The sequence below is a fragment of the Oryctolagus cuniculus genome, chromosome 20 (genome assembly GCF_964237555.1).
Source record: "Oryctolagus cuniculus chromosome 20, mOryCun1.1, whole genome shotgun sequence".
In the NCBI taxonomy this organism is placed as follows: domain Eukaryota; kingdom Metazoa; phylum Chordata; class Mammalia; order Lagomorpha; family Leporidae; genus Oryctolagus; species Oryctolagus cuniculus.
The window spans coordinates 3,722,871-3,738,630 of record NC_091451.1 but is presented as its reverse complement, the minus strand read 5'-3'; the positions used below and the strand labels follow the sequence as shown (position 1 = coordinate 3,738,630).

The 15,760-nt window shown below is 37.8% G+C and overlaps 1 protein-coding gene across 5 annotated transcripts in view; it reads right to left on the bottom strand.

Annotated features, from left to right (window-relative positions):
• Nucleotides 1-4,072: 4,072 nt before the first annotated feature.
• Nucleotides 4,073-15,760, bottom strand: part of LOC100347948 (zinc finger protein 84) — a 30,909-nt gene continuing 19,221 nt past the window's right edge. For 3 of the 5 annotated variants that reach the window (XM_070065655.1, XM_070065657.1, XM_070065656.1), the window contains 5 exons: nucleotides 14,097-14,139; nucleotides 12,268-12,331; nucleotides 11,661-11,787; nucleotides 11,329-11,421; nucleotides 4,073-10,387 (listed from right to left, as the gene is read on the bottom strand). In XM_070065655.1, the coding sequence (XP_069921756.1) occupies nucleotides 8,115-10,387; nucleotides 11,329-11,421; nucleotides 11,661-11,787; nucleotides 12,268-12,331; nucleotides 14,097-14,139 (2,600 nt within the window). In that variant the 3' untranslated portion in view covers nucleotides 4,073-8,114. The remainder of the gene's footprint in view (nucleotides 10,388-11,328; nucleotides 11,422-11,660; nucleotides 11,788-12,267; nucleotides 12,332-14,096; nucleotides 14,140-15,760) is intronic. The other 2 variants (XM_070065658.1, XM_070065659.1) reach the window with 1 other exon arrangement.

The window sequence follows — 15,760 nt, the reverse complement described above, 5'->3', positions numbered from 1 at the left end:
GAGGACCAGTTTTAGTCATGGCTGTTATTTCTGACCCAGCTCCCTGCTAATGGACATGGGAAGGAAGCAGATGGCCCAAGTGGGCACTGCCAGCCCTGAAGGAGACCCAGATGGAGTTCTGGGGACCTAGCTTCAGCTGAGACTGTCCCATCAAGGCCATTTAGGGAGTGAACCAGTAAATAGAATATCTGTCTTTCCCTCCAGTCACATAGCCTTTAAAATAGAATTCAAAAATCTTTTAAAAAAGAATGCTATGGCGGCCAGTGCTGTGGTGCAGCAGGTTAAAGACCTGGTCTGCAATGTAGGCATCCCATATGGGTGCTGGTGTTAAGCCCTGCCTACTCCATTTCGGATTCAGCTCTCTGCTATGGCCTGGAAAAGCAGTGGAAGATGGCCCAAGTTGTTGGGGCCCTGCACCACATGGGAGACCTGGAAGAAACTCCTGGGTCCTGGCTTCAGATCCATTAAGCTCTGGCTATAGTGGCCACTTGGGGAGTAAGCCAGTGGATGGAAGAGCTCTCTTTCAAATAAATAAAAAACTTTTAAAAAAATTATGACCTCCTTCTTAATTCTCATTATAAATGATAAACTAAGAGGAATTATATTCTTTGTTTTGAAACTGACATTGTCCCATGCTAATATAGGACCCTTTTTGACTTGTGATGACATATGCATCTTTACTTTTAACATACTCATGTATTTATATTTAACATGTATTTATTCTGAGTGGCATATATTTGTGCCTTGCTTTTATATTTGTTCTGTTAAAATTGACATTTAAGTGTGTTATCATACCTTCTATATTTAAGTGGTTGAATTTAAGTCTTACATTTTATTACTTTTTTTTTTTATTTTACCATAGACAATTTTTAGAACACACTTTTCTACCTTTTTGTTGATATTTATGATTCTATTTTTACTTTTGTGGATGATTTGAATAACTCTGCTTCACGTTATTTTCTGCAGGGTGATTTATAGGATTAGCACCTTAATTTGTTGTAATATACCTTGAAATGATTTCAAAACATTCAGACTCTGGTTTGTGAGTTTAGTATAGGGAAGGAACATAGGTGAAGAATCAAAAGCTCTTGACCCAGTTAAAAGGTACTCTTTGTTCTTTGTAAAATGTACCTGAGCAGAAAATTCTCATTTTTTAAAAAATTTATTTTTAAAGGCAGAGTTATAGAGAGAGACATAGAGAGTCTTCCATCTACTGGGTCACTCCCCAAATGGCTGCAACAGCAGGGGCTGGGCCAGGCTGAAGGCAGGAGCCATTAGATCCTTCCAGGTCTTCCATATGACTGTAGGGGTCCAAACACGTAGCCATTTTCTGCTGTTTTTCTCAGACCAGTAGCAGGGAACTGGATCAGAAATACAGCATTTGGGACTCCAACCAGCACCCATATGGGATGCCAACACTGCAGGCAGTGGTTTTATGCAATGATGCTGACCCAAAATCAGTGGTCATTTCTGAACAAGAACACCATTTACTTTCTTCGAAATACGAAGGTACCATCACAAGCAGCAAATGAGTAAATAAACTACAGTATTGAGGAAATCAGGTAGAAGATGGCTAAATAATCTAATTAAACAGAAAGTGAAAGGGGTTTGCTATTACATGTAGAAAAATATTGTTTTAAATATGAAGTTGAACTTATACTTTATTTAAAATCCTTTTCAAGGCTCAAAAATTTTTTCAGTTGTACCTAAATTCATACAGTTTAACATCTTGCAGTAATGACACTTAGACACCATTAGTTATGAAAACTAAAAATAGAGGATAAAAATAACAGCTAACATTTATTCTATACAATATTTCCAACATTTTATTTTTTCAGGAAAAAATAGGATATCTTCTATTATCTTAACTTCAAAGAAAATGAAACTGAAGCCTAAAAAGCTAAGTAATTGGTTTCCAAGGGTACTAAGTCATGAAATGGCAAAGTCCTGGACAAGGCATTATCTGAATGAAAGATATTTATTTTCCAAATTCAATGTTCCATTAAAAAGATCCCAACATCAAACTACACTTTCTGGTAAAACCTGTGTAATTCTGCAGATGAGCACTGTTCCAAGCCATTGCCCTCTAGAATAGTTTGAGAACAAGCTAATTTAAATGCATTGAAAATATGAAGACCAGGGACCTATTTTAGTGGATAGTCTATCCTCTTCCTTTAGTGGGGCATTTAATTAATTGACAATCAAAAAATAAGTGATTGAAGGGCTGGCACTGTGGCGCAGTGGGTTAAAACCCTGGTCTGAAGCGCCAGCATCCCATGTGGGCACCACTTTGAGTCCAAGCTGCTCCACTTCTGATCCAGCTCTCCACTATGGCTTGGGATAGCAGTAGAAGATGGCCCAAGTCCTTGGGCCCCTGTACCCATGTGGGAGACCTAGAAGAAGCTCCTGGCTTTAGATCTGTGCAGCTGTGGGTGTTGTAGCCATCTGGGGAGTGAACCAGCAGGTGGAAGACCTCTCTCTGTCTCTACCTCTGTAACTTTATCAAATAAATAAAATCTTAAAAAAAAGTGATTGAAATTTCAGCATTATGTTGACAGCACATATGAAGAAAAATTCACTTATGCCTAAATTTTATACAAAAAAGGCATGGCACAAAATGTAAATGAGTTAATTATTTTGATTCTACTCAGTAATATTTTCATGTTTGAGAAAATATTACAATTCAGACTATTCTGCAATGCTTTCAGCTTAGATTTACTGAGTCATCAACTTTTATTCTATCTTATAATACTGAAGATTAAAACTTAAGGGGCCAGTGTTGTGGTGTAATAGGTTAAGCCACTACTTTACAATGTCAGCATCTCATATACAAGCTGGTTCACATAGTTTGTTCACTCCCAATGCAGCTCCCTGCTAATGTGCCTGAAAAAGAAGCACATGACCCAAATGCTTGGACCCCTCCATTTTCATGGGAGACCTGGATGGGGCTCTTGGCTCCTGGCTTCAGCCTCGGCCAGCACTGCCAATTGTGACTATCTGGGGAGGAATTCAGTGGATGGAGGACCACTCTGTCTCTCCCTCTTCCCTCTGTAACTTTGACATTTAAACAAATAAATCTTTAAAAAATCAAGAAAACATTTTGAGCTGGCATTGTGTCAAAGCAGATAAAGTCACAGCCTGCTTTGCCATCATTCAAAAGCTCCACTTTTGATCCAGCTACCTGCTAATGGCCTGGGAAAGCTGCAAAGGATGTCTCAAGTGTTTGTGTCCCTGCCACCCACAAGGGATACCTGGAAGAAACTCCTGGCTCCTGGTTTCAGTCTGGCTGAGCCATTGTGGCCATTTAGGGAGCAAACTTGCTAAAGGATTTTTCTCTCTCCAACTTTGTATTTCAAATAAATAAACGTTTAAGAAAATATTAATACTAAGATCTTAAATGTTGATAAATAAATAACAATCCTGATGTGTTCATTTGAAATACATCTGAGCTGGACATTTGACCTGGTCATGATGATGTAGGTAAAAACACCCATCCCCCACATCACGGTATTTGGGTTTTATCCTAATTATAGCTCTTGGCACCATAGTCTGATAACACAGCTCTTGGTGTCAGCAGTGTTGGCTAAGTAATTGGATTCCTGCCAACCATGTGGGAAACCAGGATTGAATTCCTTACTCCTGGCTTCAGGGCCTAGCCTGGCCCTGAAGCACGACAGACATTTGGATAAGTAAATTTCTCTGCCTCTCAGATACAATTTTAAATGTTAAAAAGTAAAATACGTCTGGGTAAGATATATGTTTATAAGGTTATAAATATACTATTCATAGTTTTATCCCATATACATATGAGGAAGTGAATGTTTCTGTGTTAAGTTATTTTGGTTTGCAGATAATTTAAAATGAAATTATTGTTCCATGATGGCCATTAAACACTGTTTGGCAATGATCAGCCCAGTTAAATGAGTGAACTTTGTTAAATTATCCACGTATCAGTGTGCACACTTTAGCATTTGATTCCAGGGGCCAACTTTTGCTTTTGAAGACTTTTAAATGTAATGATTCAAAGGAAAAATAAAAAGATGGTACAAATACAAACTTCTGAACAAAAATATTTTCTTAAAATGCAAGTTTATGATGCTATAAACCAGGGAGACATAAATAAACCACTGAGAACCAAAAGCAAACAGCATTGTCTTGTTTGGCAAGTTGAAGTGTTAAGAGAAATTCTTTACTTTTCCTGCAAAGAAGATAAACTGTGTTGTGATATCAGATTCACTTTAAGTTTAGTTACATCATGGGCAAGTCATCTGCTCTAATGAAAACAAAATAGAAATCTTTACATACAAATCTTTGATTGTGGAAAATAAGGTATAGGAGATTCCAAGATGATAGATCAAGGAATGACAAACTGTACTAGGCTAGGGATAAAATAGCAAAGAAAAAAAAAAAAAAAGGAGGAAACACACTCCCAGTGGAGCATGAAAGAAAACCATACTGGAAACTACAAAAGAAAGAGGAACACCATGGACCTTTGCAGAAGATGTAGCCATGCACTATAAACAAGGGCACAAGAAAAAAACTACAGCAGCTGAGAGTTGGAGAGTGTGCTAGCTTGGAGACAAAGGTGAGACTGGACTACAGCAACCCGTGGTGACATTGCTGGAGGGAGAGTATGGTGCAAGTCCAGACTGGAGCTCTGGGGCCTAGAAGGTACTAGTAGTTACCAGTGTAAGTAAAATAAATGTTTACTTCACCCCAACCTCCCCACAACAGTACCCGCTGCTTGGCTGAGAAAGGGTGGATGCCATTTTGAGGTTGGGTGGCAGATGCCAAAACCTCTGTTTACATGCATAGCAACTTGCTGAGACAGGATGCCATCTTCGTGGTAGTACTGGCAGAAGATGCAGGGAGAGAGCTACATTTGGCAAGTGGCCCTTGTATGATCCAGAGATTCTAGTGGAGAGAAATATCTGCAGTCCCCACTTACTTTGAGCCTGACTGGATGGACTGACAGATTGCAAGGCACACATGTAGAAGGCGTCCCCATTAAGGCATACCACAGGCTCTGAGAAACCTACAAGAAAGGGAGAGATTCCTGCACACAATCTACCAAATTTGAGTCATAAAGACACAGAAAACCTAAACAGACCAATAACCAAGACTGAAACTTTATCAGTAATAAAGATACTCTTAATAAAGAAAAGCCCAGGACTGGATGGCTTCACTAGAGAGTTCTATCAGATATTTAAAGAACTAATTCCAATTCTTGTCAAGCTAATCAAAGTAACTGAAAGGAAGGGTTGTGGAAAAAGAAATAAGCCTCAGATAGATAAAATCAAAATTTATCCCTTGTCACTGAATCCCAATTCAGTTTCACATACTATTATTCTCCACCTCACCCCCCTGCATTCATCCACAGGTTTAGTGGCCTGGGAGGCAAACTAGAAGAACCTATATGAAGAAATTAGCCTCCAGCTTCTACCCTCCCCGCCTCCACCCCTGGCCCACCTAAGATATAAAAAAGCCCAGCCCCTTGCGTCTGGACCCTCAGCCACGTGTTTGGAGTGCATGCTGGCAGCAGGTCAACCTCTGTGAGTTAACTCTGAATAAATTTGGTCTTGCTGTGACTTTGTACCCAGTCTTTGTTTCTCCCCCTTTTCCTTAGAGGGAAACTCCTTCTATGAAGCCAGCATCACCTTAGTTCCTGAACCAGAAAAAGATAAAACAGAAAAAGAAAACTATAGACCAATTTGTCTGATGAACACAGATGCAGATATCCTCAATAAAATACTAACTGAATCCAAAACACATCAGAAAGATCATTTACCTGGACCAAGTGATATTTATCAGTGCTATGAAAAATCTAGAAAAAGCATGCTGAGAATCAAGTGAAAACAAAAGAGAACCAAAATACCTAAGGCAATCTCATATAACAACAACAAAAAAAGCCGGGGGCATCACAATACTGGATCTCAAGGCATAATATAGGGCAGTTATGCACAAAACAATCTTGTACTGGCACAAAAACAGACTTGTAGACCAATGAAAAAGAACAGAAACTTCAGAAAGCAATCCATATCTACAACCAATTTAACTTTGACAAAGAAACTAAATCAATCCATGGAGCAATGACAGTCTCTTCATCAAATGGTGCTTGGATAACGATCTCCACATGCAGAAGTATGTAGAAAGACCTTTACCTTACACAAAAATCCAATCAAAATCAATCAAAGACCTAAATCTACAACCTAGTACTATCAAATCATCAGAGATCATTGGGAAAACCTTACAAGATATTAGCATAGGTGAAGAATTCTTGAAAAAAAAAATCCTAGAAGCACAGGCAATCAAAGCCAAAACTGACAATTGGGATTATAAGCAGAGAAGCTTCTGTACTGCAAAAGAAGCACTCAGCAAAGAGGCAACCAAGAGAATGGGAGAGAATATTAACAAACGACTCAAGTGATAAAGGGTTAGTATACAGAATCTAGAAAGAGCTCAAGAAACTCAACTACAACAACAACAACAACAAACACTCCAGTAACAAAATGGGAAAGGGCCTGAACAGGTTTTTCGAGCAAAGAAATACAATTGGCCAACAGACACTTGAAATAATGCTCAAGATTACTAGTTATTAGGGAAACACAGATCAAAACTACAATGAAATTTCACCTCAACCCATTTACAATGGCTCACATACAGAAATAAACAAATAACAAATACTGGTGAGGAGATGGAAAAAAAAAAGGTACCCTAATCCATTGTTGGTGAGCATGCGAAGTGGCCCAGCCACTATGGAAGACAGAATAGCAATATCTCAGAAATATGAATATAAACTTAGCACATAATCCAGTCATCACATTCCTGGGAATTTACTCGAATCAAAAGAAAACAGCATCTAAAACAGTTATCTGTATTACTGATAACTAATCATTGCCACTCAATTCAAAAGTTAATATCTGAATCAACCCAAATGCTCATTAATCAATGATTGGATTAAAAAATTCTGGTATTTACATATTATGTAGCACTACTCAGCTGTAAATAAATAAATCATGTTTTTTGCAACAAAATAGATGAAACTGGGAAACACTGCACTTAAATAAACCATCCACAAAAAGGCAGATATGTTTTCCCTTATCTGTGATAACTAATAGAGTACCTAGAATACATTGGGTTGAAATGAACACTTTGAGATTTGATGATTGTTTAAGCCCTTATCTCTTCCGCTGAGGAACAATGTTTTCTTTTTCCTTCATACTATTTGTTAAACTCTTTAGTTAGTGTAGGGTTTGCCTTATGTGTATAAAGTAAGCTGAAAAAGGATCTCTGTAAAAATTGAGAGGTGACAGGAGAGCAAGGAGGCGGAAGGTCTGGAACTTGTATCAAGGAGAGGGCAGGAAATATCACTATGTTCCTAAAACCTACAGGAGTGTGTGTTTGTGGGGGGTGTGTGTCTCTTTGTGTGTATAAATATATTATATGAAAAATAAAATTTTAGAAAATAATAAAAGACAGTGTTGGAAATTTATGGGATACAATAACATGACCCAAAATGCAGTTCCAGGGGTGGAAAGAGAATGGTTTAGAAGGCATATTTGGTGAAATAATTATAAAAACTTTCCCAATTTCTAGAAATAATGGGATGTCCAAATATAGGAAGCACACAGAACACATAATAGCACTGACCATAAAGATCTTTACCACGATACTGCAGTCAAACTTTCAACAGTAATGCATAAAGAATATTCTAAAACATGCACGACACAAATGCCAAACAACTTTTGGAGGATTTCCAACTAGATTCACAGGTGACTTCTCATCAGAATCTCTATGGGCTAGGTGAGAATGAAGAGATATAGTCCAAGTTTTAAAAGAAAAAAAATATCTGTCAACTGAGGATACTATACCCTGCCAACCTATTTTGAATGAATGTGAAATAAAGATCTTCCATAAAAAAAGGAACTGAAAGAATTTGTCACCACTCATCCAGTCTTAAAAGATGCTCTAGTATGGTTTTAAGTTGTGATTTGCAGCAAGAGTCTTTTCCAGTCATTACATTCATAAAGTTACTGCACTGTGTGAATTTTCTGATGCATTATGAGTCGTGATTTATTGCCAAAGGCTTTTCCATAGCCATTACATTCCTAAGGTTACTCCCTTGTGTGAATTCTCTGATGCATTATGAGTCGTGATTTATTGGCAAAGGCTTTTCCACAGTCATTGCATTCATGAGGTTTGTCTCCTGTGTGGATTTTCTGATGCATTACAAGATTTGACTTATAGCCAAAGGCTTTTCCACAGTCACTACATACATGAGGTTTCTCACCTGTGTGAATTCTGTGATGTTTGATGAGGTGTGACTTGCACAGAAAGGCTTTTCCACAGCCATTGCATTCATAAGGTTTCTCTCCTGTGTGAATTCTCTGATGCATTACGAGATTTGACTTATAGCCAAAGGCTTTTCCACAGTCATTGCATTCATGAGGTTTCTCTCCTGTGTGAATTCTCTGATGCATTACAAGGTTTGACTTATAGCCAAAGGCTTTTCCACAGTCATTACATTCATGAGGTTTCTCCCCTGTGTGAATTCTATGATGCATTAGGAGTTGTGACTTTTGGCCAAAGCCTTTTCCACAGTCATTACATTCATAAGGCTTCTCCCCTGTGTGAATTCTTTGATGCATTAAGAGATTTGACTTATCACCAAAGGCTTTTCCACAGTCATTACATTCATAAGGTTTCTCCCCTGTGTGAATTCTCTGATGTTTGATGAGGTGTGACTTGCGCATAAAGGCTTTTCCACAGCCATTGCATCCATAAGGTTTCTCTCCTGTGTGAATTCTCTCATGCATTATAAGATTTGACTTATAGCCAAAGGCTTTTCCACAGTAATTACATTCATGAGGTTTCTCCCCACTGTGAATTCTCTGATGTTTGATAAGGTCTGACTTCTGGCCAAAGGCTTTACCACAGTCACTACATTCAAAAGGTTTCACCCCTGCATGAATTCTCTGATGTTTCATAAGGTCTGAATTATGCGCAAAGGCTTTCCCACAATTATTACATTCATAAGGTTTCTCCCCTATGTGAATTCTCTGATGTTTGATGAGGTCTGATTTCTGGCCAAAGGCTTTTCCACAGTCATTACATTCATAAGGCTTCTCCCCTGTGTGAATTCTATGATGCATTAAGAGATTTGACTTACTACCAAAGGCTTTTCCACAGTCACTACATTGATAAGGTTTCTCACCTGTGTGAGTTCTCTGATGTTTGATCAGGTGTGACTTGCACAGAAAGGCTTTTCCACAACAACTGCATTCATAAGGTTTTTCTCCTGTGTGAATTCTCTGATGCATTACTAGATTTGACTTCTTGCCAAAGGCTTTTCCACAGTCACTACATTCATGAGGTTTCTCTCCTGTATGAATTCTCTGATGTTTGATGAGGTCTGACTTCTGGCCAAAGGCTTTTCCACAGTCATTGCATTCATGAGGTTTCTCCCCTGTGTGAATTCTCTGGTGTATTATGAGTTGTGATTTATAGTCAAAAGTTTTTCCACAGTCGTTACACTCATAAGGCTTCTCCCCTGTGTGAATTCTCTGATGTTTTATGAGGTATGATTTCTGGAAAATGGCTGTTCCACACTCATTGAATTCATGAGATTTCTCCCTTGTATGCTGTCTAATTAGATTTGACTTCTGGTATGTGATTTCTCTACATTCATTACATACATGGTGGTTTTCCTGTATGTGAATACTGTGATGGATGCTATGGCAAGACTTATAACTGAATGATTTCCCACAAAGTATACATGAGTAGGATTTTTTCCCTGTATCTGGTATCTGATTTATTGCAAGATCTGATTGGTAAACAAGAGGTTCCACATACCCAATATCTTCATAGAATTTCTCTCCTGTAGTGATTTGTTGATGCATACTGAGGTTAGTATCATTATGGAAAGTTTTTTCAATTTGAGTTGTGTTTCCAACAGTGAAAGTTGACCCATCATAGGACTCTCCCATATGGACCATCTCAAATCTAAAGAATATCTTCTCCCTTTTGAAGTCTTTCCCATATCCACTATGTTCAAATGACTGGGTCACAGTCTGCATATTGTGATACTCATTAAGAGGCTCACAGCATTTGAGGGAGTTCCCAGGTACCATAACAGCATCAAGTTTCTCTCCAGCTTGTAGCTCATCAGGCCCACTGTGGGGATACACATTGTGACATACATTGCATTCCTCAGGTTTCATTGCTGAATAATTTTCATGTTTGATAATCAGTTTCGAAATATGATTTGAACTGCTTATCTCAACTATCTTGGGAGTTGATGACCTGTTATTTGTCGTAACATCATGATTCAAATTTTCGTCTTGAAATTCCTGGTTGGTCCTAATTACATCATCACTTTTCATGGCAACTGAAATGAAAAAAAAAAAAAAAATCAATGAATCACATGAAAGTGTTTCTCCTGGAGTAGTGATGAAAAGGAATGAAGTTACTTGTTATCTAAGTGGCATAAGATTTTTTTCAAATTTATTTGCATGCATTTCATAAACACAACTTTAAGAACACAGTAATTCTTCCCAGAGTACCCTGCCTACTACCCACACTCCTGAACGTCTTCATATACCCTCTCCTGTTCGCAATCTTGTTTTTTTACTAAGATCTATATTAACTTTACACAGAGCAGGTTAACTCTATTCTAGGTAAAGTTCAACACTTTGTATGAGGAAGAAAAAGAGAGATTAAAAAAAAAAAGGAAAAAAAAAGTAAAGCAAAAAAAGAAAGAAGAAAGAACCAAAGTTATTCCTCAACAGTCCAGAGAAGAGCTGTTCAAAGTCACTACATCTCAAAGGTAATTTGCTTTTCTGAGCATCTTTTAGCATTTACTTATATATTTACTTACTTGAGAGACAGAAAATATGACACAAAAAAAGAATGGAACAGAGGGTTGCCAGCCACAGGCTTATTCCTCAACTGTTCCCAACAACCTATCATTTTCTTATTTGAGAGGCACAGAGAAAGAAAATTAGAAAGAGACAATATAGAGAGAGTTCGCATTTATTGGTTCAGTGTTGAGATGATTAAAATACCAGGTTCTGTACCTGGCCAAAACCATGAGTGGGAATTCAGTCTGAAACGAGTTTCTATAAGTTACCCAATTAACAAGTACTGAAGGAATTAATAAATCAATGAAGGAAAAGGTATGAAGCTATAAAGAAGGACAATTTAGAACTTGGGGGATATACCTAACCTAGTAAGACTTGGGAAAAATTTATGGAAAGAGCACCAGACAACATCTACTACACTCTTTCCTCTTTCTGCCTTGGCCTCCCTGCCCATTATGTGCAGACTGACCTGGAAGGCTCTGATTTAGGCATTCTTCCACCATCCATGGCTCTGCTCCTTGCTCCAACTTGAAGATCAAGTCAGGTTTGGTAATACAGTGTCCTATTAATGGAAACAATGGAAGACTCTGTCAATTAACTACTTTAATTAAAGGAGTACAGCTTGGCCTAGGAGCTATGCAACAAATATTCCCATTTGAATCCTTTCCCAGATGGTAGGTATTCGGATTATTCATGGACTCAAAGCTATGCCTGCCCATCATTAAACTTTTATAAAGTGTTCACTTATTTGTTAAATAGCATGAAAATGTGACCCTTGGGCTTGTGATGGGTGTCACTCACCCAAGGAGAACAGGCTGCTGTAGATCTCCAGCATCACATCCCTGTACAGGATTTTCTGAGCTTTGTTCATGTTCTGCCATTCTTCCCAGGTAAAGTACACAGCCAGGTCTTCAAATGCTATCATCACCTGTAATAGAACACTTCTGGTAAACATATCAACTCTGTCACATATCAAACACTGACAGCTGTGTATCTTTTATATGGGTATGAAGGAAGGATGTGGTTTCATTTTATACTTGTTGAGCATTTGGACAGCCACACAGAAGCATTCAACATGGAGTCAAACCTATGACCTAAAGGCTGTGAAGAAAGCCCAAGCTGGAGGGAAACAGGAGTTTTAGATCTCAAAGGGCCAGAATTTGTCAAAGGGAATTTCAAAGCAGGCTGAAAGGGGACAATATTAACTCTTAAAAGGGCAAAGAATGTAGAAGTATTCAGGAAAAAGACAAGAAACAATCAGTGAAGCTATAATGGGAACAAACAGGAACAATTTCCAGGAAGACACCATGCACAGTCACTTCAAATATGGCCAAGAAGAAATATCTTAAAAGAGAGGGGAGGCATTTAGTTTATGCTTATTATGCCAACTAAGATACCCTACTTCTACCTCAGATTGCATAAGTTTGATTTCCAGGGCCAGCTCCAGTTTCCAGCTCCCAGCTAATGCAGACCTGGGGAATCAATGATGAAGGCATGAATGAGAAAGGCCTAGACACCATTCCTGACTCCTGACTTCAGTCTTGCTCCACCTCTGTTTGGTACGGTTATTTATTGTGTGAATAGGTCTGTGGGAGCTATCTCTCTTGTGATCCATCAACTAATTTCTCTATCAAGCTCATAAATATTTTTAAACAACAGAGAAGATTCAAGTAAGACAAAGAACAGAAAATAGCTTTTGGCTTTGTTTATGATTATTCTATTGATAAACACTCAAAGAACTGAAATAACATTATATCAAATTAAAATGAAAACAATGGAATTATTTACCCAAAAACAGAACTTGGGAAAGTCTGCAACACAATCTGCATTTGTGACTAACTGAGAGAAATGCATATAATCGTGTTTAGGAAACTGCAGGAGGCTCCAGCATGTTGATGCAGCAGGTTAAGCCTCCACCTGCAATGCTGGCATCCCATATGAACAGACGATTTGAGTTCTGGGTTCTCCACTTCCAAGCCAGCTCAACTGCCTTTCAAATAAATAAATCAACCTTAGAAAATAAAAGAACCTGCAGTAGATTCTTCTGCCCATTTTTTATTCTATCCCTGAATCTAGTTCAGCTTCTCAAAACTAGACTATATTCTCTAACAATTCAAAAACAAACTTAACTGATTTCTGTTTTAGCACTAGGTAACTCTAACCCTTGCAGAATGCTAATTATTTTTATTTCCAGAGTAGCACTAAAACACTGCCCACTATATTATGCATGACAATAAAGACTGTTTCAGACATCATGACCCAAAAATTTAGCATATTGTACTCTAAATTCCAATGTAAAACATGTAACAAATATATATTTTGCCACGGCAACAGAAAGACCAGAGTGCAAACTGTCTTATCTTAGATGACTGCAATGTTTCATAATCATGCCAAATTCCTCATTCATGTTGTTTGTACACATTCCTTGAGAGTAAATTTTATTTTTCCATTTTAATTAGAAAACTATTACAAACCTCAAAAAATGAAAACTGATAATAAGCTGAGGAATAACTGGAGATAGTAAGAAAACCACTGATGGGGGCCAGGGCTGTGGCACAAAGGGATAAAGCCCTGGCTTGCAGCACCAGCATCCCATAGGAGTGCTAGTTCAAGTCCCAGTGCCTTTACTTCCAATCCACCTCCATGTTAATGTGTGTGGGAAAGCAGTGGAGGATGGTCCAAGTTCTTGGGCCGCTGTATCCACATGGGAGAACCAGAAGAAGCTCCTGACACCTGGCTTCAGATCAGCTCTCCTCTGATCATTGCGACCATTTGGGGAGTGAACTAGCTCTACCTGTCTTTGTAATTGTGTCTTTCAAATAAATAAAAAATTAAAAAAAAAAAAAAAAAACATGGGAGCCAGTGCTATGCTGTAGTGGGTAAAGCCACTATCTGCAGTGCTAGCATCCGATATGGGCGCCAGTTTAAGACCTGGCTGCTCCAATTCTGATTCAACTCTCTGCTATGCTCTGGGAAAGCAGTAGGAGATAGCCCAAGTCTGTGGGTCCCTGCACCCATGTGGGAGACCTAGAAGAAAGTTCTTGGTTCCTGGCTTCAGATTGGCGCAGTTCTGGCCACTGCAGCTAATTAGGGAGTGAACCAGCAGATAGAAGACTCTCCTTCTCTCTCTGTATAACACTAACTTTAAAATAAATAACAAAATAACAAAAGTAAAAAGCGAACCCACGTACAGGTGATAGATTTTCTTTGCTCTTAGAACTATGTGAAGAATCATACCTGGAAGAAAAGGTGAACTTCTCTAGTTTCCTTCTATGTTGAACTGTGAAGCAAAAAAAATATATAAATATAAATATATGGTAGAATGAATAAAGAATAATGAATACATTGAGAAAACATCAGCTTCACTGTGAAGGAATAAACCTTTAGACACAGAAATATATAGGAAAAGCATCATAGATTAAACAGAAGTTATTGGTTTAATGAAAGCATTTTCTACAAATTTTATAAAATAATAATGTAAAAGTAAAAAAAAAATTAAACTGTAAGGGTTATTGTTCAAATAAATGAAGTTATCAAAGAGATAAATATTACATTGTCACTAAAATGTACACTGAAGAAAGTTATTGTGGGTTTACTATTTTTCTATTAATGCAGAAGTACCACACAGGATTCCATATTTGTATGTACACTAGAACACTTGTTTTTTTAGACCTGAAATTCTATAGAAAGCATGCAACTTACAGCTTCGTATTTCTGGCCAAAATTGCATTGGAACAAACATATATCATGTATATTTAATGCAGTACACTTTACCAGTAATGATTCCAAATAATACCATTCCCTGTATCCATACCTTCTGAAGACTCTGGATTTCACTTTTTCACTTGCTTAACCCCATGATATATCAGTAAATGTGACAGAAACAGTTTGTGAAGTATTTGCCTTCTCAGATTTCCCTTATTTGACACAGTTATCTTCTGGAAAACCCTGGGGCCTGCCTGTTGCAGAGATAGGATTCATCACAAAGCACCAGACATTTAAGTGAAGTCATATCTAAGGCACCAATCAGTTCCTCAGATGACTAATCCCTTATTTCTGACCCCAGGCTCATCATAGGAACTGCCCAGATGAGCCAATCCCAAAATACTGAATCAGAATTACAAATCAAATGGGTAATTGACCTACAACAAATACTGATACATGTTGGTGAGCAGGGGAGAAAGTTCAATTGCATGCAAAATACAATTAATACAATTCACAATCTCATGTTCAAGTTTCCATCAACATAGGACTGGCACTATCATGTAGCAAGTAAAGTTGCCACCTGCTATGCAAGCACCCTATATGGACACTGGTTTGTATTCCAGCTGCTCTGCTTTTGATTCAGCTCCCTACTAGTGGCCTAAGAAAAGCAGTGGAAGATGGCCCAAGCACTTGAGTAAATGCTACTAATATAGAAGACCTAGATGAATCTCCTGGATCCTGGCTTCAGCCTGTTCCAGACCTGCCCATTGCAGCATTCTGGGGAGTGAATTAGCAGTTGAAAGATCTGTGTCTATCTCTCTCTTATATATAACACTTTCAAATAATTAAGGAAAAAAAGCTCCTATTAATTTGATCTATGCCTCAAAACTTGATCATAGCAAAGCTGCTGACACTAAAAAGAAAAAAAAGGTTTTGGAAAAATGCAAATAAATTCTCTGGAGATAGTAAGATTATGCTGCACATTTCTGCTTATACGTGGTCATACTCTGTTCAAATTTTAAGAAACTTATTAATAAATGAAGTCTGATTTAATGTAATTTTACTATTCAAAAAACAGGAAAAAGCTTACAATAATTTTCTGTAGCTGCATATATACTATATAATGTTCAATATTTTCAAGAAGAAATTACTGACAGTAAGTAGGAAATTTTTATGATATGATTTTGAAATCACAT